This window comes from Pelophylax lessonae (genome assembly GCF_965119305.1).
Source record: "Pelophylax lessonae genome assembly, chromosome: 4".
Lineage (NCBI taxonomy): Eukaryota > Metazoa > Chordata > Amphibia > Anura > Ranidae > Pelophylax > Pelophylax lessonae.
The window spans coordinates 143360760-143384481 of record NC_138771.1 but is presented as its reverse complement, the minus strand read 5'-3'; the positions used below and the strand labels follow the sequence as shown (position 1 = coordinate 143384481).

Here is a 23722-nt window from a genome sequence, read left to right as displayed (position 1 = left end):
ATGTGTAATACTGGGGGTATGGTGCCTACAATAGTATAAAAGTTTTTATGTTTAGCAAACCAAAAAAATTATATATATATATATATAAATAATAATGAATGGCTTTCGGTGGTGTTTACAGAGTAAATAGGGGTCTATATACATATGAATGTTTGAACAATAATCTGTTCCTTGAAAGAAATGTGTAAAATGTTTATTTGATCATTATTCATTTGGCACATAATTATACTCATGCTTTTAATATTCATTTGTGAAAACTGATATTTATCAGAAAATTTCAACATCTCTTCAAACACGTGTTATTTGTTTCACTTTTAAAGATTGTATTTTGTACTTTGAGGGTATTTTCTGATGTTTTTTGTAATTTGTGTGTAAGTTTTGATGTCTTTAGTACTTATTTCAGAACATTTTCCTCTATGATTCTAGGATTAATTTAGGATTTAGTTTGGTGGTGGAGAAAGATTCAAATTTTGTTTTCAGAGACATCATTTTACAGTTTGGTTTAGGTTGGTCTTCATTTAACTGATAAACATTTTCTCTCAGTTCCTTGTAATTAAACCTCATCTGTATATATACTGTGAAATATTTTTTATGGCTTCCTGCATGCTTCCAGGTGTATCTGACCAGTATATTGTGAGGCCAGGCTGTAAGTAGTGCACAGGAGAGCAGGAAACAATTAATTCATCATCTGAGACAGAAAGAACGCCTTTCCATTTCCAAAAGAGGCTGGTAAATTTTATGTGTGGCTATTTATACATTTTCCTGTTAGGTTTCCATAAGAATTTTACGCAGATTAGCCATTTTTTTATAATAATGCTATATCAATGTACATATGCAGATGGCACTTGGCAAAATTCTATACATTATTATTATGGAAACCTATAATCAGTATATTGGAGACAGTAAGGGAAGCATGGTAAATGGCACAAAGTTAAATTTATTGTCCTGTCTCTCCTTGCAGAAGCATGTGGCCTTAAAAACCTGGCTCCATGACATCCCTCTGCCAAACAGGTAACTGGATACCCAACCCTGTCCATGAGGCTCCACAGGGGTGTAGGGATCAGGATGTTGAGATCCAGTCAGATAAGCAGCAGCCATCGCTCCATCTTGGGTACTGCAAATTAGTCTGCTTAGTGGGCAGCTGCTAGAGTAGCACAGTCAGAGGGTCTTGTCTAAGCTCCACAATGGCGATAAGGCACTGCAGGAAATGGGATAACTTCAGATTGCTTCTCCCCACTAGGGACCTGAAGCGATTATCATGGCAATAAGGCACACTGGATCCAGGTTGGTCACCCTTGGGTCATCCATCCTCAGGTGCACAGGGGCACAGTACATGAGAGGACCCAGCCGGCTCAGTGATCCCCAACTCTCCAGTCAATGGTCCCATAAATGACAATATACAAGGGGCTGCAGGAAAAGACTGACCTTGCATGCAGTGACATTTACTACAATCCACTGCAGGCCCCACTTGTTCTGGGACAACACTGAACTGAGAGGGAGAATATTAGTGATATTTGTTAGGAAACATGTACAACATTTCAGAGGGCTTTGATGGGGTCTATTCTTTCTCCGGCTAAACCATAAAAAGCAATGTGAGGAAATAATTGCTATTTTTGAACACCTGAATAGACAAAAGTCTGGAGTAAGTCAACATATTTCCAAATTAAATGAAAATCATATACCCAAATGTGATCCCAATTTTAACTAAAATGTCCAACCAATGAAATCAATAACCAAATATAACCAGAAGAAAAACTCACCTTAAATGCCAGATTAAGCAGTAACCCCTATGGAATATTACAGGAAAGAAAAGATGGAACTTAGCAAGAACACAATAAGGAAAATCCCAGAACAGTCATACATAATGTCACAACTTAAGGACAATCTTCCACCATGTTATATGGATGGCCCAGTTTTAATGAATACCCATGTGCAAATAAATATGACATTGGAACAAAATGAGAAGCCTTTAAAACAAACCAAAATAATGACTATCCCTCGCAAGATGTGATCCCAATAAAGAAATGCATGTTTCATTCTAAAGAATGCTGGTGGCATGGTGAGGGGTTTATTGTAAAAACATTCATAACCTCCAATAAAAATAAAATAAAAAATAATCAAATAAAACTTGAAACCCCAAATGAGGTATTACGGGATCCGCACATACCTCTATATACCCCCAGATCTGCTGTATATAAAAAGTCCAGTAAGAGGGTGTCTTGTATATAGATATATATAGATATATATATTTATATGAGATATATATAGGTTAAGTCCTTTTTTTCTTCAAATATATAGCTAATTAAAAAGATGCATAAAAAGCGTCCCACAGTGGCGGCGGCTGGAATCTGCGGCCTCTTCCAGCCCAATCCATGGATTTTCTCCAGGACTTGAGTTAGATCTTCTTATGGGAGGTGTGCAGCTCAACCCCGTTCCCCTGCAGACTGATATCTCTGTCTGACTGCGATCCCTTTATCCATGTATAATAAAAAAGGTGGCATTAACACACAGTGGCCTGGCCTTGGGACCCTGTGACTGATCCCACCTCCCCTCTATGGCACAGAGAAAGAGGGAGGGAGGGATCAATTACTGGGCCCCACTGCACCGCACAAGGAGAGGATTTTGTGTGTTTGTATGTGCAGAGCTTACTGAATATAACAGTGTTTATTTTTTCACTGTGCATCTGATTTATCAGACAGAATACAGTGTTTTCCATCTGTCATGGTGTGAGTCAACGTCTGTGTATCAGTATGTGTTAAAGTGAGTGTATCTGCATGTGACAGGCTAAATGTGATCATACTAGCACAAGTTATAGTTACAGTATGTGTCTGTGAACAACACTGTGTTCCACTTTTAGTGGGTTCCACACAGTGTGAACCTTTCTCACTATGTGCAAGACAGTGTGTTTGTTCTAGGTGTCCAGGTTTATGTGTGTCTTCAGATGGGTATTTTAAGTATTCTGAAAAGTGACTGTTCTTGTGTGTATGTAAAGGGATTCCTCCCCCCGCAGCGGTGCGGAGTTGCCCTCCCGGTAGATGGGACCGCAGCTCCTGACCGGGTCAGCTGGTGCTGAGTTGGCGGAGGGCACGCTCGATGTTCATGCGATGACCCACGCGGGTTACTCCCAGCTCTACAAAATCGTCCTTGGTAAGCGCAGGTAGATGTGAGCCCTCTATTTCATTGTCCTGGAACTTGAGCCGGTGTTCTGCAAGGTTCAAACTCTCTAGCCAGTCACCAACATCATATTTATTCCAAAGGGAAAGGGGCTTCTGCAGGAATGGACGAGAAGTGTGCATGGGATGCCCAGAAGACGGGGAAGGAGAACGACTCCGGGCGCTGACACTCCTTACCACAAAGCGCACTTCCTTAGGCTCGTGAGGAACTGAGAGACTGGAGGACTTCAGGATGGTAGGAGGTGTAAGGGTGTAGGAACGCCCACCCAGGGGCTCCACCCTCTCAGAGGAAGGTGGCACAGGGCTAGGTGCCCGGCGAGTCAAGGGGTGTCTGGTCCCTGGACGCACGGTGTAGGAAGTTCCATAGCTGCGCTGGGAAATAGTGTGCAGCTCTCCAAGACTGCTGAACAAGCTGTGATAGGGAGAGAGAACATATAAGGAAAGGGAGCAGAGAGGACAAAGCAGGAAGTAGGAAAAAGAAAATTTGAAAATAAAAATTAAATAAACAGAGTGAAAAGAAGACAAGAGGAAAAGGAAAACAAGGACCATGTGCACAATGCAAAAAATGTTAATGTAACAAAGAAAATACATGTGAAGAACAGACAGGGAGGGAGACAAAAGAAAAAGGAAGGGAATGATTAGATAATACAAGTGCAAACAGAGGTAGGTTAGAACAATATTTGGAAAAACAAAAGTAAATATATTGAATTGGGTAGAAATGGAAAAGGGGTACAGACCAGAAAAGTTGTAGAAAAGATGACAAGGATAGGAATTATGAGCGTAATTTAAGAGACAGGAGAAAAAGAGTGAGCAAGAGGAAGAAAGAAAGTAAAATGAGTTAAAATCTTCTAAATTTCTTAACACCACATCCTTTCAAGTATCTCTAAGACCCTGTCCTTCAGGAAAAGTGAATGAAGATACTTGTGAATGAAATAAGCTATTGAAAAGGTGGATTAAGGTCAGTGTGACACAGTGGGCTATTCAAGGTAAGTGTTAGAGAAACTCATAAGAGCAGTGGCGTGGCAGTTACTAAACGGCAGTACTTTAAGTATTAGATGTATGAAATCATCTTTTACCATTTATTATAAAGTAACAGATATGAAATTACTTTAGTTTTGTCAGAAATTAGCATGCCATTGTCATGGAGGCTACAGAGCAGACAACATATCAACACCAAATATTCAAGAATCATACAAAATGGTGTGCTAAAAAATAAGACAGAAGACGAATATGAAGCATGAAGTATATATGGGGTGTGTTCGACAATATTATACTGTATGTAGAGGTTAGTGTGAACTACGTGCAAATTCAAATCCCATTCATTCTCCATGCAAAGACAAACAATTAAATGTATAAGAATGAAATAATTTGCAGAAATAAAAATGAATGTCATTTTTTTCTGGAGTGGAGAGCCAATTGCTAAGTATTTTAGATGATACATGTGGTACCTTGCTGTTCTATATAACTAAACATGACTGAGTTGAAAGATCATCCCTAACTTTGCTTATTAGTGCTTATCTATGTTATTTAGTAGACTCAAAGGTAATCATTTCTCAGCCTCTAATGACAAAAAAATTAGAATGATAAATTATGAGCGATGAGGGATAATGATGTTTGTCAAAGGAAGAGGGGTGACCATTACAAATGATAAGCCATGTGGCAGAATAAGAAATGATGCATGATGAACGTTCATCACATAGCTCTGTATCCATATTTATATTAAAAAGGGTCAACAAAAGAAGAGGGAACTGATGATCCTACTATTAAAACATTACTCACACAGTTCTTTTAACACTTGTGGCATATTGCAATAGATTTGAAGCATTTCAACATCAGCACTTCAAAATAATGGTTAAAAGCTCCATGGTGGGCTGCATTTGTTACAAAATCTAAAATTCTTAAAGGAAGTATGATTTTCAAATACAAAGCATTTTCTACTGTCTATTATGACTCCTAAGCAGTCCATAGACATGAGATGACAGATGCCTGATAATTGACTGTAATAGGTGACAATTTCATATCTTGCAAAGACCACTGGTTGACAGTTCTCATCAATTGAGCAGGTTAGGAAACATGTCTCAATCACTATTTCTGTCCCTATTGAAATAAGGAGCTGGCAGCTCTCCGGCTCCCTCTAACATTTACATAAATGTGCTTGTCTAGGAATGTTCTTTAAATGTACTACTCTGAAGGTGGATGGATATGTCTGACTTCCCTCTAGTCCTCATAAAGTCTCATGCTTACTTATGATTCTTCCCCTTGCCACTAAAATGCAAGCATTCATCCCCCATCACTACTGAGGCTCACTACCTTTAAATCCCACACAAAACATGTATACAATGGACAAAGTATCCATGCTGTAGAACCCTCCACTGACAATGTCATCTGCTTTTTTAGTTACAGAAAGATTTAAAGGCTGAAATCGAGTTGGAAAAAAACACAAATCAATGCAGTTATTTATTAAGGAAGAAATAATTACAGGGCAGACTGGAGGGGGAGGGTCAGCGCTAGTAGCCAATCAGTCTCTTGTTTGGTGCACATGTGCAGGGAGGGAACATGTGGACAGTAAGTCCCGGTTCACACTGGGGCAACTTGTCAGACGACTTAGCCGCCTGACAAGTTGCTCTCCATTCAGTGCAATGAAACTGTTCTAATCGGAGCAACTCAAGTTGCTCCGACTTAGAAAAAGGTTCCTGCACTACTTCGGGGGGCGACTTGCATTGACTTCTATCAGAGAAGTTGTTTGAATGCCCCACTGAAGTCGCGCTGCACGGGGCGGCTTCAGAGTCAGGTGACTTTGAAGCCACCCCAGTGTGAACCCAGCCTAAGAGAGAGCAGAGTGATGCACTCATCAGTATACTTCTTCACTGTCCTTTCAGCAGGATGGCAGTTGTTCTTGATTAGGTTAACTACTGACACAGTGGAGATTGAGGACTTGACTGTGCTGTCTGGTAGCTTAGTATAGATCACAAAACCAACTACACAAAACTAAAAAATACTTTAACGGATAAAACAGCTGACATATACATATATGTATATTGTAAATGTAGCTGTTTGTCATGTGTAGCTTTAAATATACAAGGGTAATACAAAATGAATACAGCCATTTGTGTATAAGAGAAGCTTACAAAGGTAGTTTTGTTTTATATGTTTGCTAAATGATCAACCCAACACATCAGCAATATTAAAAAGGCCTATGTTGTACCCACTGGGGTTGTTTTACTAAGACAAATAGGTGGTTCACATTGCAAGAAAATTTCCCTTAGTTTAGTGAATGAGGTGAAGCTTTGCTGACTTCCATTATCCAAGCATGTGCAATCAAAAGTTTTTTTCTCTGGAACATGGTTGGGTATTTGTTGCAAAGTAAATTTTTACCACATTAACTAAGCCAAGGGAAAATATTTTGCATAGTTAACAGCCTGTTTTCCTTTAGTAATCAGCCTTACTGAATGTTTGACTTTGTATACCTGTGTATAATTTAGGCTGTGCCAAAGACACTGGCATAATTGTTACTCTCATTTCTGGTATTTTGTTTGTTATGAAGAATTACACTTACCACCGTTTAGTAACTGTGAGCCTATGGGAAAGAAGTGAAAAGGGGATAGAAGGATGGCAGCAAATATAATTTGTACACATAGGGCACACAGATATATCAATACAAACATAGGTTCCTTCAATGTAACTTACATCATGGTAAATATCTGGAACAATTCGATTTTCTAGAAAATACTGTACATACACATCCCTTATTACTTGTATGTACATCAGCCCATGACCATGCTTTCACATATGTAAATATTTGGACATAGCCTGTCGGATATATGTATAGAAGCTATTGTATGAGGTATTAATACATTATAGATATGAGGAATATATAAATGAAAGGCTGATCCTGAAGATCTTCGTTTTAAATGTATAAATGGATGACATTTTTCTCTTAAATGTTTGCTGCCTTTGAGGGAAAGGGTATGAACAATAAAACAGACTTCCAGATATTACTCCACTGACCTCCGAGAAGGAAAAGTCACAAGATAGGTCAAGGAGGAAGACAGACATACAGACAGAGCCTGCCGCTGATTGGTGGCTGCATGCAAAGACTTACACAATGAGCCAAGACTCCGAACATCTGAGTGTCTGAGACGTATCAACATGCAATATGAGCAGAGAGAATAGAAAGAGATATAAAGAGAAAAAAGAAAAGAACATTGGGAGTAGGGAGGGAGATATATGGGGCAAGTCAGGGACAAAGTTGCAGTTGGGAGAGAAAGAAAAAAAAAAAAAGGAAGTATAGCAAGATAGAGATAGAGGACATGGAATGAGAGATGGGATGGAAGAGAGAGATGTTAACATTGCAGAACCCAGAACAACTAAATAAACGACAGACTCCTCTCAAACTGGTCAGAGGAGTTATTAACCAAACTATCAGGCAAGATGGTCATGATCAGCCATCACACACATAACAAAACAATCATACAGAGGATACATGGTAACTCCCCCTGCTTACGTATGACTATCAACAAGGTATTTGTTTTACTTTTAAGGCCTCGTGCACACTGCAGCTAAAAAAAACTCCCATTTTACAGGTGTTTAACATTTATTTTCCTGCCTCTAAACACCCCTCTATGTTAGCCTATGTCTCCAGAAACACATAGGTGCTTACAGGCGATTAGCCATAGAAATCTAAAGGCACCAAAATCACATTCAGGAGAGGAGTGTTTGGGCAGTAAAAAAAGCCTTAAGCACCTAAAAGCATGTGAATGTTCAGAAGAGCTGGGCAAAATGTCCAGTGAGCATGAGGCCTAAATGTATCATCGATTCACACATTCATTTTATAGAAAGTTTTCATTTTTTGTAAATACATTTCTACTTTAAGCTCCAAAAATTGACCTTAACGCTGAACTCCAGCTTTGATACACTTTACATAGTTTGTTTGGGCCAACTATGTCCCTCACTAACATGTGAGGATGTGTTGTATAAACTGTATGTAGCTAAAGCTACATTCAGCATTCTGGGTTCGAGCTGAGATTTGCTGTCTCATACCTGGATAGGGTTTATCTGATCGGTACCCAGCCATTCAGAAAAAGTGATGTTCTCTAGCAATGAATAGAAAGCTTGCTCTGAATGTCTGAGTCAAGGAGGCAAGCTAATGATCTCACAACCTCTGACTCAGCCAATCAGTGGAAGCTTTGTATTCATTGCTAGAACAGCATACTGCACTGTGTTCCTTGTTTGAGCCGAGACTTCCGGTCTCTTACCCAGAACACAGTAGAGTCTATCTGATCGGTGCTTAGCCATTCAGAAAAAGTGATGCTCTATAGAAATGAATTGAAAGCTTCCTCTGAATGTCTGAGTCAGGGAGGCAAGCTTATGATCTCACAACCTGTGACTCAGCCAATCAGTGGAAGCTTTTTATTCATCGCTAGAATACATCTCTTTCTCTAAATGGCTGAGCACCGATCAGATAGACTCTACTGTGTTCTGGGTATGAGACCTGAAGTCTCGGCTCAAACCCATTACACAGTGCAGTATGCTGTATGTAACCTCAGCTATATACAGTTTATACTGCACATTCAGCGGCCCCACATGTTAGTGAGGGACATAGTTGGCTTGGGCCAACTTGGCCCAAACAAACTATGTAAAGTGTATCAAAACTCATGTTCAGCGTTATTTTCCAAATAAATATATACAATGATGGTGGTCTATCTCTTGGACCCCCATATACTGCTTATATAATTTCTGTATGTCTAAGGCACTATAGCTGGCTAACAAATGACCCCACAGATCATCCCTGTTGACCCAACTTGTCCGTTCATTATTATGTGTATAATAGGTAATTCACAGCATTATGGATGTGAATGTACCAACTGATGTCAGTTTATTATTTCTTTATTAACAAAGATATAGATACAATGTAAGACAAACTACTAACATATTCCAAATGGTCTTACAGATCTTGGTCTTTTAATGCACTATACTAAATAACTTTGTAAACTAATGTGGACATAAAAGAAAAGTTATATTCTTTAAGTATTATGTCATGGGATTAAATCAACTGCAGTGGGACTGTTTTAATGCAATGGCTTTAGTAAATTGCTACAACTTCCATTTTAGGCTATTACGACTGCTAATTGGCTTAATGGGAGCTAAGCTGTGGTAAAGGTTTTTAGTACAATACCAATATTAATGATGGGTAATATAAGGACCTATATATTTTTATTAGGCATTGTATAGCGGAGGTTGATCATCAATAGTTTAGTTACTCTAGTGTTAAAAATTTAAACTTGTGTTAATTGTCATTATTATGTGTATTAATATAGTATAAGTGTATAGTATATAATAATAATAATAATAATATAATAATATAAGTTAAGCTGTCACGTTATAGCAAGCATAATACTGCAAAGGGAAATTAAATGCAGGGCCAGACTTCATAAATTAACACTTTATCTGTCCATTTGGCACCTGTGTTCTGACATTGCAGTAGGAAGAGGGACAGAGCTGCAACGTGTCTGCTTCAATTTGCCATATTCTACACAGCTTTCAAATGGTATTTAATTAAAAGCTATCTGCTTTTGTTAAAGTGTTACTAAATTTACAACAGTAAAATCAGTCTGTATATGCAGTAAAGCATGCTTGTTATACTCACTGTGGAACCTAAGGAATTAATCTTCCGCATTGTGTAAAAAGGCTGTTTGATACTGTCTTCTCTGATCTTCCCCTTCTTTTACTGTCCCCAATCTATCTGCTGATAGAACAGAGCCCTAGGAGGCACTCTGCGCATTCTCAGTTTGATATGTATTGCTAGAGAGTTTTTTTTTTTTTTTTGGGAGGGTGCATGTAATCAGCACAGGGCCAATCAGCACTGTCCAGACAGAAAGTCAGGGGTCATGCAACCTCATAGGACGATGTGAGAATTAAAACTCCTCCGACAAGCTTTAACCAGTGCTCGACCAGACACTGATAGGAGTCACAAGAAAGGTATTTAGCAATTTATATTTACTAAAATATTTGCATTTCCATGTTCTGTATACTGTGTAAGACCAGATATATTGAATGCAGGGTTCTGCTTTTAGTAACACGTTATGTACTGCATAACATGGGTCATGCAGCTCACGTGTCTATCCCTAGACTGTATAAAACTTTTGATTGTGAATTTTCACTAAAAGAACTTAAACTTAGCAGCTCTCATGCCAATTCAGAATATCTTCTCACTAATATGTTGTACAAATGATAGCCGAGGGATACTAGTTATCTATATGGGTCGTCTTCACTCATGCATTCCATTTTCCTTTTATTTGTTAATCTGATTATTTTTCACAAAGTGCATTGTAAAGGATTCCTCAAGGTGATATGACCTATACAGTTGACTAGTTGACTGGTGTCCCTTATTCATTCTTTGTACAAGATATTAGTAAGGCCCTGGTATAAGGGATGATTAGTGTTCTTTTTAGAGACAATTTACAATTAAAAGTTAAGTTTTCTACTGACCAGAGATAGACATGTGGGTTGCACATCCCATTTCTGCAGTAGAATGTAATATTTTCCCAGTGAGATACATTTATCATTTGCTGTGATAGAGTTATTTAATATTAATAACTTATTTAACATGGGTATTTATATAGCACTTATAATATATGCAGCAGTTTTACATACTGTACATTCACATTAGTCCCTGCCCTCAAGGAGCTTATAATCTAAGGTCCCTATTTCCCATGCATACATACATGCAGACTCAGACTAGGGCCAATTTGGACAGGAGCCAATTAACCTACCAGCATGTCTTTGGGGTGTAGGAGGAATCCGAAATACTAGAAGCAAATCCATACAAGCACATGCAAAAAAGTGCTCTGATTGTGATTTTAAACAGGGACCCCAATGCTGGAAAAAAAGATAACCACTATGTCACTGTGCTACCAAACCAAGATGGATTAGGTGAACACTTGAAGAACCAAAAGGAAGGGTGGTTTTCCCAGAGACCACCTCAGGCTTGCATCCGCTCCTATTGCCAGTAACTTAGCAAGAGTGCTTCAGCATCTGTTGGCATGATGTGGCATTACTCAGGATGAAAGTCAATATGGAGAATGTTGGCACCTCCCTTAAGGGTGAACAAAAAATGTGAAGCTGCTCTAAATTTAAGTAAGCTAGACTTCAAAGGACATAAAGGAAGTAATGAGGCGCTAACACACAAATGCAATCAATTATAAATCATAAAAATCACAACCTCAATATATATAAGATCACCAAAAAGTGCTTAGTAATTTGTGCAAATGGGCAAAAAACCTGTTTAAATATAGGTGATAGTGCAAACTTGTAAAGATGGTGGACAAAAAATAAAGTGCAAGTGCTATATCCTTCTTAGGCAAACCATACAGGTGTTGTGAATGAGTGCACTAGAACTGATCAATATATAAAAATAAATTAATTGGCGTAGGGGGTGAAGGATCAGATACCCCCTACGTCACTTTGGCACCCCACTGAGAGAAGAAGCACTTTAAGGAATCACTTAAAAAATTACCACCCATTTTGGAACGTTAATTTTTTTTACTATATATGGACTTTGTTTTTTATTTTTATTTGTATATTTTTCCAATGATATCTTTCTATTTTACCTTATTTTATACGGTGTGTCACTTTGGTTTTCATATTAGTATCTGTTTTTATTATGCATTCACACCTACTTGATTTACACCCACATTCTCTTATTGGAGTAAGTTTTCTCTACGTTTTTATTGCATGAAGCAATTGATTTATTTTTATATATTTATAAGTTCTAGTGCACTCATTCACAACGCCTGTATGGTTTACCCGAGAAGGATATAGCACTTGCACTTTATTTTTTGTCCACCATCTGGTCAAGTTTACAAGTTTGCACTATCACCTATATTTAAACAGGTTTTTTGCCCATTTGCACAAATTACTAAGCACTTTTTGGTGATCTTATATATATTGAGGTTGTGATTTTTATGATTTATAATTGATTGCATTTGTGTGTTAGCGCCTCATTACTTCCTTTATATTACTCAGGATGATTTGTCTTGGTGGTACGTTCTGATCAATCACCTAATTTTACCCTTTGTTTAATTCTTTAAAATTATCTGAGCTTTCCAATTCACTCTGTTTTTGCTTTTATTTTTTAATGTATATTATTTACCATTTGTAGTTACATACAGAGCTTGCAATGATATCTAGAGCTGCCTTAGTACCAGTGGAGCGAAATACATTTGAATGTGTGATCACCTATTAACCAGTTGCAGACACCCTGGTTAATTTTTGTGATGCAGTTGTTCAGCTACTACTATTAATTGACCAATTGACCAACTGTCATTTTGACAACTTGGCCTCATCATGAGTTTAAAGCATCAATGATAAATATGGTGCAACGCTATTTTTCCTCTGTGTGCATATCAGAAGGATTCTCTTTTTTTACAAGTTGCATTAAAAGTATAGGAAAAATTGAAAAAAAAAAAAAAGCCTTTATTTAATCTAAACATAACTTTGCCATGCTTTGCACCAAAAACAAACTGTCCCTATAAACAGGACATGTATAATAAATAAAAAAATTTACACAGTAACACTAGTTGTTTAACCATATCAGCTCTTTAAGGTTTTACCCCCTTCCTGACCAGGCCATTTTTTGCGATCCGGCAATGGGTTGCTTTAACTGACAATTGTGCGGTCCTGTGACGCTGTACCCTAATAAAATTGATGTCTTTTTTCCTACAAATAGAGCTTTCTTTTGGTGGTATTTAAACACCTGTGCATTTTTTATTTTTTTGCGCTATAAACAAAAATAGAACCACAAGTTTTTGCGCTATAAACAAAAAAAGAACCACAAGTTTGAAAAAAGAAAAAAACTATATTTTTTACTTTCTGCTATAAAACATTCCCAATAGAAAAAATGTAACAAATCATACTTTTATATCGATTTAGTCCAATATGTATTCTGCTATATATTTTTGGTAAAAAAAATAAATAAAAAGTGTATATTGATTGGTTTGTACAAAAGTTATAGAGTCTACAAACTATGGGATACATTTATGGACTTTTTATTTTTTTTTATTGTTTTTACTGGTAATGATGGGGATCAGCGATTTAGCGGGACTGCAACACTGACACTTTTTGGGGACTAGTGACACCAATACAGTGATTAGCGCTAAAATAAAATGCACTGTTACTGTATAAATGACACTGGCAGGGAAGGGGTTAACACCAGGGGTGATCAAGGGGTTAAGTGTTCTCCTAGGGAATGCTTTCTAACTGTGGGGGGAGTGGATGCACAGGAGGAAAAGAGATCTGTGTTTCAGCTTAGCCGAAAAATACGTGATTTTGCGCAGCCGGGCCACCCTGCCGCAGTATATATGCGGTGGGTGGTCCGGAACTGGTTAATGATTAACACTGGTCAAATTAAAAAGAAGTGTGTTCTTTTCATTTTGTTATACCTTTTTGTCTATGATTGCATAGAGGAAAGAAAAAAACAAAACAATATATGTATCTTAAAGTGATTGTAAAGGCACAGTTTTTTTTCTTTTAAATAACAAACATGCCATACATAGTTGTGTAGAGGGCAGCCCTGATCCTCCTCTTCTTGCCCCCCCCTCCCCCTCCCCCCTGAGCTCTTGGCCCCTCTCCCTAACCAGGTACCCCTATAGCAAGCCGCTTGCTATGAGGGCACTCAAGTGTGCTTGCTCCCGAGCCAGCTCTGTGTGTCCATAAGACACACAGAGCACGGCTCAGCCCCATCCCCTGCTCCCACCTCACTGGCTGTGATTGATAGCAGCAGGAGTCAATGGCTCCCTCTGCTGTGTCTTAGCCAATGAGGAAAACAGAATGCATTAGGGGAAAAAGAAAAAAACCTTCTGCCTTTAGATCCACTTTAAGTAATAATAATGTTTTAGGGCCACCCTGCAAAAGAAAAAAAAAAATATTTGGCCCATAAGAGGGTATACAGGTGCAGGAGATGAAATTATTAAAAAAAAAAAAAATGTACAGCTTTTTTATATAGGAGTCACTAGTTAGTCATATTGGATGCTATCCTTACTACAGCTACAATGCCTGAAAACATGAAAAAGGCAGCAGAACTAAAGGCATAATTCTTGTGCTGCCTAACAATACACAACCATTCTCTGTGTCCTATGCATACTTGTTTTTTAGATGCCAATTCCCTTGCTTTTATGGGCAGGTTACACCAAGCTTACTTATCTCTCATGCTTTGATCAATGGGAGAATACATATAATTTTGGTTGCTAACTTTGAAATGACATACCTATGACCTAGGAAATTTAGTTTAGCTTACCTTATATAACAGAAAAGGATATACTCTAAGCTTGCACACCTCTAAGATTTATATAAACAGATCAGCCATTAACTTATGACTACTGACAGGTTAAATAAAGTCAGTGTGTGGCAGTCAGTGGGCTATATTAGGCAGGAAGTAAACATGTTGCCCCTGAAGTTGATGTGTTGAAAGCAGAAAAATGAACATTAAAGTTTATTGGGTATGGGGCTGCATAGCTGCAGACCAGTTCAGGTGCCCATGCTGACCCATGTCCACAGCTAGATGCGCCTACAATGGGCATGTGAGCATCAGAACTAGACAACGGAGCAGTGGAAGAAGGTGGCCTGGCCTGATGAACCATATTTATTTACATCATGCGGATGGCCAGGTGCATGTTCCTAATTTACCTGGGGAAGAAATGGCCCCAGGATCCACTATAGGAAGAAGGCAAGCCAGCGGAGGCAGTATGATGCTGGGAAACCTTGGGTACTGCCATTCATGTGGATGTTACTTTGACATGTACCACCTACCTAAACATTATTGCTGATCAAGTACACCCCTTCATGGAAATGGTATTCCCTCATGGCAGTGGCCTCTTTCAGCAGAATAATGAGCCCTGCCACACTGAAAAAATGGTTCAAAAAATGGTTCGAATAATACAACAATGAATTGGGGTGTTGACTTTGACTCCAAATTCTCCAGATGTCAATCCAATTGAGCATCTGCAGGATGTGTTGGAAAAACAGGCTTAGGGTCCTTTTACACGGGCTTTCTGCCTGTCGGACTCTGTTTTTCTCAGCGAGGATTGATTCGCCGATCCCCGCTGAGCAGGCGGATGACAGGTCCGTCTCCGTTTACATTGCAGAGACAGACCTGTCAGATCCCCGCTCTCCTCTATGGGAGACCGGATGAAAATGCACCACCTGTCTGTTTTCATTCGATCCCATCTGATCCGATTCTCCAGAGGGATGGAAAATAGAGCTTCCATCTGTCTGGACTTCACGAACAGGATCGGACCGGTCATCGCTGACATTGGCTGCTCCATAGGGGTGCATGGAGCATCTGATCAGGGATCTGATCAGAAAGCCAGTGTGAAAGGGGTCTTAGTGTAGATACCGCAACATACCTTCAGAGGTCTTGTGGCACCCATGCATCAATAGGTCAGGGCTGTTTTGATGGCAAAAGGGGCTATTTGGCAGCAAAAGGGGACATATTTAATATTAGGTGGGTAGTTATAAAGTTATGGCGTACCGGTATATATTAGGGTGCCTGAGCTTACTAACCTCTGCTAACTGTTTTTCTGAATGTCAGAATTGATGAAATAAAATATCATTGCCATCTTGTTGTTACTGACTACAAGGTATTTTTTGCCCAACTCTGGTCACATTTTTAAGTTTTGAATAGTGTGGGAAACATTTAACGCCAATATTTTTACTGCCCCCATTGGAGAGATTTCCTGTCATTATGATGGGAATCACCAGAATGGTATGTGATGGGAAATCGCCTCAGCAAAGCTAAAAACAGTAAAGAAAAATATGACAAAGACAATACCCTTTCCTTACTTGAGTATCCAAAACAAAAAATAAAGTTTTGTTGGAGATTGGTTTATGGGCAACCTATCGCAATTCTAAAGAGGCAAATATATCATTCATGAGTACACAGTTCCTAAGCTGGCCATAGATGGATCGAAATGTTGCCCGGTTCAGCAGGAGGTAGTCAAATTCTGATCCATCTCTGGGTGGGCTGGTTGTACTGATCGACTTCAGTACTGCCAGCTTGTCAGGTTTCTTTTCACCCAATCACTGGCAGTGGCTTTAGCTGACAGCAGTGATTATTGTATTGTGATGGCTGTGAAACCTCCCGCTGTCAGAATACAATACAGCAGCGGGGGGGGGGGGGGGATTCCCCAATCAACACTGACTGTGTTGATGGAGGAATCAAGCAATTTTCTTTTCGTTCAACCTATGGTTAAAGGAAAGAAAATTGCATAAAGTAGATCTGGCTTGCTTCATTTAAATCACATACATGTATTTAAGGTAAGGTAAATATCCATTTCTGGAAGCTGCCATTGTCTGACTTACAATCTGTATATTAGTACAAAGGGTTATTACCTACCTTCCACACAGATGCTGAATAGGTATTTTATGATCCTAGAATTGGAGGTTGCAGGTTGTGTGTCAGACAATAGCAGAAAGCTATTTAGTTATTGATAAGTTCTATTTTATTGGGAACTGGACACAGTTCAAGAACCCCAAAGTTGGTGTCTGCAAATGAGAGCCATCAATTTCTTACAATTTGACAAACATCATGAGCTGTCACAACTTACATCAATTTAATAATGTAAATGTCACAATATAGTAACATTTTGAACATTTTGTTACTTGCACTAATCCCTTATCAATGGTTTCAGTCATGCATTTGTTCTTTTTCTAAGCCAACAAAAAGGATTAGTATTAGCATGTCCTCACTGAGGATCTGCCAATGTTTATCTGCAGGCATTGGATTAGGTCTACGCTGTGCACTCTGTGAGGTCTAAGGAAATGAGAGTGAAGCACGATGCCCAGTTTATTTTTGGCCCTTTCCTCATTTCTGTATTTTCCAGGTAAATAAAAAATAGAATAATGTTTGAAATGAAAGTACATGTTTCATTCCTAATACACAGAAAGGCAGATGTGGAATTTTCTGCTGGATCACTATGAAAACTTGGTGCATTAATTCTGGTTAAATACTTGGCTATATAAGATAGAAACTGTGCCCAGCTGAACAGAATCTAATCTGCACTATGTTATTTCTCTGGCATGGCTTCTATAATACATTACTTTAAAATGAGTATTGAAAACAGTTATTTATCCTACTAAATGACACAGGAAGGGGGGCTAAAGGAGCTGCAGATTTTGTAAAGATTAAGCTGACATTCATTAAATATTTACTGCGGGTGAATCTTCCTGGGGCATGTGTTTGAAAGGAGAATAATTAATTACCACCAGTGAATGTTTGATGAAAGTCAATTTTTCACTGCTTTATAAATATCATCCCAAGTGTAAGAGCTATAAAAGCTATATAGTCAAAATTATAAAGCAAAGACTAGAAAATAGGGAAGGACAAGAGCTTTTCAAGAAAATTGGAGATATCAAGGGGAAGTTTTGTGCGAAGATGGGCACGATAATAGACAAAAATGGCAAAGACCTGACAGAAGCAGAAGAGATAAAGAAGAGGTGGCAAGAATGCACAGAAGAACTATACAAAAAAGATCTGAATGTCCCATATAACCAGGATGATGCAGTCACTGACCTTGGACTGGATATCCTGGGGAGTGAAGTCAAGTGGGCCTTAGAAAGCATTGCTAGAAACAAAGCTAGGTGGAAGTAATGGTATCCCAGCTGAGTTATTTCAAATCCTAAATGCTGTAAAAGTGCTGCACTCAATATGCCAACAAATTTGGAAAACTCAACAATGGCCACAGAACTGGAAGAGGTCCAGTTACATTCCGATACCAAAGAATGGCAGCGCCAAAGAATGTTCAAACAACCTTACGATTGCACTCATCTCACCTGCTAGCAAGGTTATGCTGAAAACTCTACAAGCTAGGCTTCAGCAGCATGTGAACTGAGAGCTACCACAAGTACACAATGGATTTTGAAGAAGCAGGGGAACTAGAGATTAAATTGCCAACATTTGCTGGATCATGGAGAAAGCAAGAAGAAAGTCTACTTCTGCTTTATTGACTACAGTAAAGCCTTCAATTGTGTGGATCACAACAAGATGTGGCAAATACTTAAAGAAATAGGAATACCAGACCACCTCACCTGTCTTCTGAAAAACCTGTATGCAAGTCAAGAAGCAACAGCTTAAACAGGACATGGAACAACTGACTGGTTCAAAATTTAGAAAGGAGTGCAGGAAGGATGTATATTGTCACCCTACTTTTTTAACCTATATGCAGAGTACACCATGCGAAATGCCAGGATCGACAAATCACAAGCCGGAATTAAGATCGTAAGGAGAAATATCAACAACCTGAGATATGCAGACGATACCACACTAATGGCAGAAAGTGAAGAAGAACTAAAACTTCTTAATGAAGGTGAAAGAGGAGAGTGCAAAAGCTGGCCTGAAATTGAACATTAAGAAAATTAAGATCATGGCAACTGGTCCCATCACTCCTTGGCAAATAGAAGGAGAAGAAATGAAAACAGTAACAGATTTTATCTTCCTAGGCTCCAAGATCACTGCAGACGGTGCCATAAAATTAAGAGGCGCTTGCTTCTTGAGAGGAAAGCAATGGCCAACCTCGACAACATTATAAAAAGAGACATCACCCTATGGACAAAGTGCCGTACAGTCAAAGCTATGGTATATCCAGTAGTAACCTATGGCTGTAAAAGTTGGACGATAAGGAAGGCTCAACACCTAAGAATTGATGCCTTTGAACTATTGTGTTAGAGAAGATTCTTGAACGTCCCTTGGATGGCAAAAGGATCAAACAAGTCAATCCTGAAGGAAATTAACCCTAAATTTTCTCTGGAAGGACAGAACATGAATCTGAAACTTGAATACTTTGGCCACCTAATGTGAAGAGAGGATTCATTGGAAAAGACCCTGATGCTGGGAAACATGGAAGGAAAAAGGAGAAGAGGACAACAGAAAACAAGATGGATAGATAGCATTATCTAAATAAAGAACATAAAGTTAGGCAAGCTCCGGGAGGCAGTGGAGGACAGAAAAGCCTGGTGCACTATGGTTCATGAGGTCACGAAGAGTCGGACACGACTAAACGACTGAACAACAGCATATCTAAACATTTCACAACGTTCAGATCCTGCATATTTAGCCGCTGCTCCTAAAAGTTTGCAAATTTTAAAACCCCCACATTTTGTTTCAGGTAATAAAACTTGGAAATATTATTCTCTGTTACTGTATAGCCATAAACTTGGGTTTATTCCTGAGCTTTCACAGTACTTCACTCCAACTAAGCAATTATTAATATACAATGTAATCTGATCCACTTGTTTAGGTCAGGTGGCAATCTTACCTACAAATAATAATTTATTATATTTATCTAAACTCTTACAGGTCAGACATCAACACTATTGGTCTAGGACCAGTCCATCAACACTATTGGTTTAGGACCAGTCCATCAACCTGGACTCCTACTATGCTTCATCCAAAATGATCATTTTCCTCCTTCTTAGGTTGTGAAGGAAAAAATACAGTAAGGTGAGGTCTGAAAACATGGCAGCAACAGAGGGGATGGAAACAAATTTGAGACTAAAATGTAAAACACATGGGTCTGTTTGTATCTTTGCATATTAGATATGGTGAGGTGGATGGCGCTGCCTAAAATATTGGGATACTAATATAATAGGGTTATTCTGTTTAAATCTCTAACATCACAATAAATATGTTAAAAATAATTGCATATCATAAAAAATCAACAGTCAAAAAAATTGCATTCAGTGTAATGAGGTTATAATAGGTGGTGTGATAATAAATGAATATTAATAGCACAATCAAAAGATATAAATATAATATAAATATAAAGTGCTTAGTGAACAGCCACTAATCAGAGAATAATTAAAGCAATTAATATGTGAAATAAACACTAACATGTGAATATAGCAATAGTAATCAAGGGACACAGTTTGAAGAGGGTCCAATAGTGGAAATGACGTGATTACGCTCTACGGGTTTCGTCACCATTAACATCATCAGGAGCAGCCTGCTCCTGATGTCATTTCCGCTCCACTGGAACGCATATCCGGCAGTTGGAACTCATAGCATCCTGGAAGTAACCGCTAGCGAGGAATTTGCGGTCCCTATTACATTGTCTGCTCGTTTACCTGCCTTTTAATGTGAGTACCACTTTTATTTGAATAAAGAAGTTAATTTTTTAAACAATACTTCACTATATGAGGCTCTTCTTCTTGTATATGACCTGGGAGCCTCCTTACATTAACTGATGGATGTGAACCACACATGAGGCTATATCGATTTTATTGAATACACCATACATATGGGAGAGATGATCCAGTAACAACCATTGATGAGACTGGTATGCAGTACATACCTGGCTGAGGGAAAACCCATATTAACATCACGCTGGTTACCCCTGTAGGGGTGCCGAGCTCTGGTGAGTGCGGGATTAATTGAGAGGGGAGCACTGGTTTTCCTCACCCTGCATGCTGTATCTGGATCACCCCGAGATTCACCCATCACCATTACTTGGAATTCAATTCACAATACAACCACCTTATGGACTTTTACCGCCTATTATTTATATTTCACTAGTCACCTATATCCACCTTATGGGCTGACCCATACTGCCATATCTCTCTCAGATATAACTTGATAGACTGCACTTTATCACCCTAAAACCATCATTATTTATATTATTCTAATTTAATATTACCAATAAGATATATTGGACCCACTTCAAACTGTGTCACTTTATCACTATTGCTATATTCACATGTTTATTTCACATACTAATTGCTTTAATTATTCTCTGATTAGTGGCTGTTCACTAAGCACTTTATATTTATATTATATTTATATCTTCTGATTGTGCTATTAATATTTATTGATTATCACTCACACCACCTATTATCACCTCATTACACTGAATGCACTTTTTTTGACTGTTGATTTTTTTTATTATATGCAATTATTTTTAACATATTTATTGTGGTGTTAGAGATTTAAACAGAATAACCCTATTATATTAGTATCCCAATATTTTAGGCAGCGCCATCCACCTCACCATCCCTATACCAATTTATTAAATATAGTCCTTACAGGCTGTATTTTGAGGTAGGCTGCAGCCGTAAATCATTTCCACAAGTGCGGAATTCTCAACCCCACATAGATATGGATATGGTGCTGCATACAGCTGTATGCTAAACTTGCCACCCTCTATACCAATATGGCATACTAATTAGCTTCATGTATTAAATTTGTGCATCTGGTAGATATCATGACTCATCATTATAAACTATTCTCTATTCTCTGAAGCTAATTTACACAGATTAGCTTTACAAACGGATGTAAGATGCAGAAATAGAGCTCAGCATGTTATACTTTGCATACAGTGTAGCACACCATGCAGTGCATTTTAGCTTCTGCATCTGGCCCCTAAACTTTAAAATTATTCAATCAGTTTAAAGGACAACTATCACATTTGTATCTAGGAAACAGCATACTGTATCTATCAAAACAATCCCAAGGCAATGGGTCTTGAGATAAAGTATTTTACAGTGGGGGATGTTTTGCTGGCTTCGAGGCTTCTAACTGACCCTGTTGCTTTGCCTTACATTGACAGATGACAACCTCCTGTTAAGGAGAACTGCCAACATCATCTCTGCATAGGTCCTTCCTCAGTTTCTCCGTAAGTAGGAAAATACTTTCTTAACCTTTTCTTAACCTCCCTGGCGGTATGATTGTTTCCGATTTTACGTGCCAGATGCGGTACAATTATTTTGCATGTAATTCTTAAGGACGAGCAGCCCAAACCAACTATTTACATATGATTTTTTTTACTGTGGGTTCTTCTTTATAACATCTTGGGTATGATAAAGTTTGAAACACAAAATCATAAATTATAATATAATAAATAACTATAAATATGTTAAAGTATATATATATATGTATTAAAGTTCTGCAAGGACAGTGACTTTGGAATTATGGGAGATCTAGTCCGGGAGGAGCCAGGATCATAGACTGCTGTGAGAGAGAGACTCTTCTCCCAGGGAGCAATGGGATGCGCGGAGCTTCCTGTGAGTGTCTTTATAAAGGGGGGCGGGATCGATTCTCGCTCTCTTGCCTCGAGGACAGCGCACTGGAAGGAAGGGGAAGAGCTGCTGCGGATCGCAGGAGGATAGGCCGAGGCCTAGTGGCGGACACCGGAGCTGAATAGAGCGGTGTGAGTGTGTGGCGAAGTCTCGGTAGCGTGACCGAGCAGAAGGTTGCTGGCAGGCAGAAGGGGACACTGAGCAGAGAGGGGGCCTGGCCGCAGTGGAGACCAGAGTTCCTGGTTTGGGTGAGAGACATCCAGTATCTACATCTGCATTAATCACAGACCTAGGTTGAGTTAGGGCAAAACTACTAAACTGTTTGCTTCAACAAGGCCATACTGACATATAGTTAAACCACTGGACACTGCAGTTATACATATAGTGCGAGGTGGGTGAACTAGGCCTCAAGCCCTCTACTCAGTCTTAGGCTGTTAATTGTTGGGATGCATGAGGATCTGTTTGCCTACATCTCTGTAGATTACAATTATTGATTACTTTGGGGGATACAGTTAATCATCATTACCTTTATTGGATTACAATTACTTTCCTTGGATTGCTGGGATTTTCCTTGCCGGTGAAGACTAGCGAGGCCTCACTCTCTAGGAGACGTTTGCAATTCAGCATAAAGGGGGCCCCCGTTAGTACACAGAGTGCACTCTGATAGTAATCCAGCATTGTTATATTGTGTGTTCTATATTAAGTTATTAAGTGTAGTTATTCTAATCTGTGGTCACTCTCTAAGTACACTAATACAATTCAATGTGTCTTTATTGTTGCTGAACGCAGTCTTCTAGCATACATACGCATTTATTTGCGTATGCATGTGTGGCCTGTGTTCCAGATCCTGGGTGCTGAACTAAACCTAAATATTTGGTTGGGAATTCAGGATCTACTTCCTTGGCAACATTTGCATTATCTTTGATTCCGTTTGTATACTCTTGCTTATTTCAAAAGTCAAAAGCAGTAAACTGATTCTTCACTGCAATCCTTGTGGTCTCAATCATTCAGAATGACAGAACAAATAGTGTCAGTTGGGGTAGGAGCAGGCTCAGGGCCGAAGAAGTGAAGAGGATACCCATGTAATAGGCCACCCCCTTGGGGCAGGGCTACATATATATATATATATATATATATATATATATATATACACACACACAAGTGTATATATATATATATATATATATATATATATATCAAGTACAGTAAAACTGCAGGCAAAGGCACTGGAGAAAGCACTGGGGGGGGGGGGGCAAATAATGTCAATTTATTTTATTTTGTAATGTCATCCAATAGGATTACAATATATCAGTGTGTTTGAATTTGCTGCCGGTTCCACCCCCCTGCGACGTGACGCTCGCAGGGAAGGGAAGCCGGGCACACAGCATCAGGCGGAAGATCAGGCTGCCATATGCTGCCGGAATACATCGTGGGATCCCGGGGACAAGGTACGTAACCTCTCTTTCAGAATCCAGCAATGCTCTCTG

General features: G+C 38.9%; 1 protein-coding gene across 5 annotated transcripts in view; it reads right to left on the bottom strand.

Annotated features, from left to right (window-relative positions):
- Positions 1-857: 857 nt before the first annotated feature.
- The window catches only part of SHANK3 (SH3 and multiple ankyrin repeat domains 3), a 669097-nt gene continuing 646232 nt past the window's right edge, over positions 858-23722 (bottom strand). For 3 of the 5 annotated variants that reach the window (XM_082255276.1, XM_082255275.1, XM_082255277.1), the window contains exons 23-24: positions 7182-7307; positions 858-3585 (exon numbers count right to left, since the gene is read on the bottom strand). In XM_082255276.1, the coding sequence (XP_082111402.1) occupies positions 3060-3585; positions 7182-7307 (652 nt within the window). In that variant the 3' untranslated portion in view covers positions 858-3059. The remainder of the gene's footprint in view (positions 3586-7181; positions 7308-23722) is intronic. The other 2 variants (XM_082255279.1, XM_082255278.1) reach the window with 2 other exon arrangements.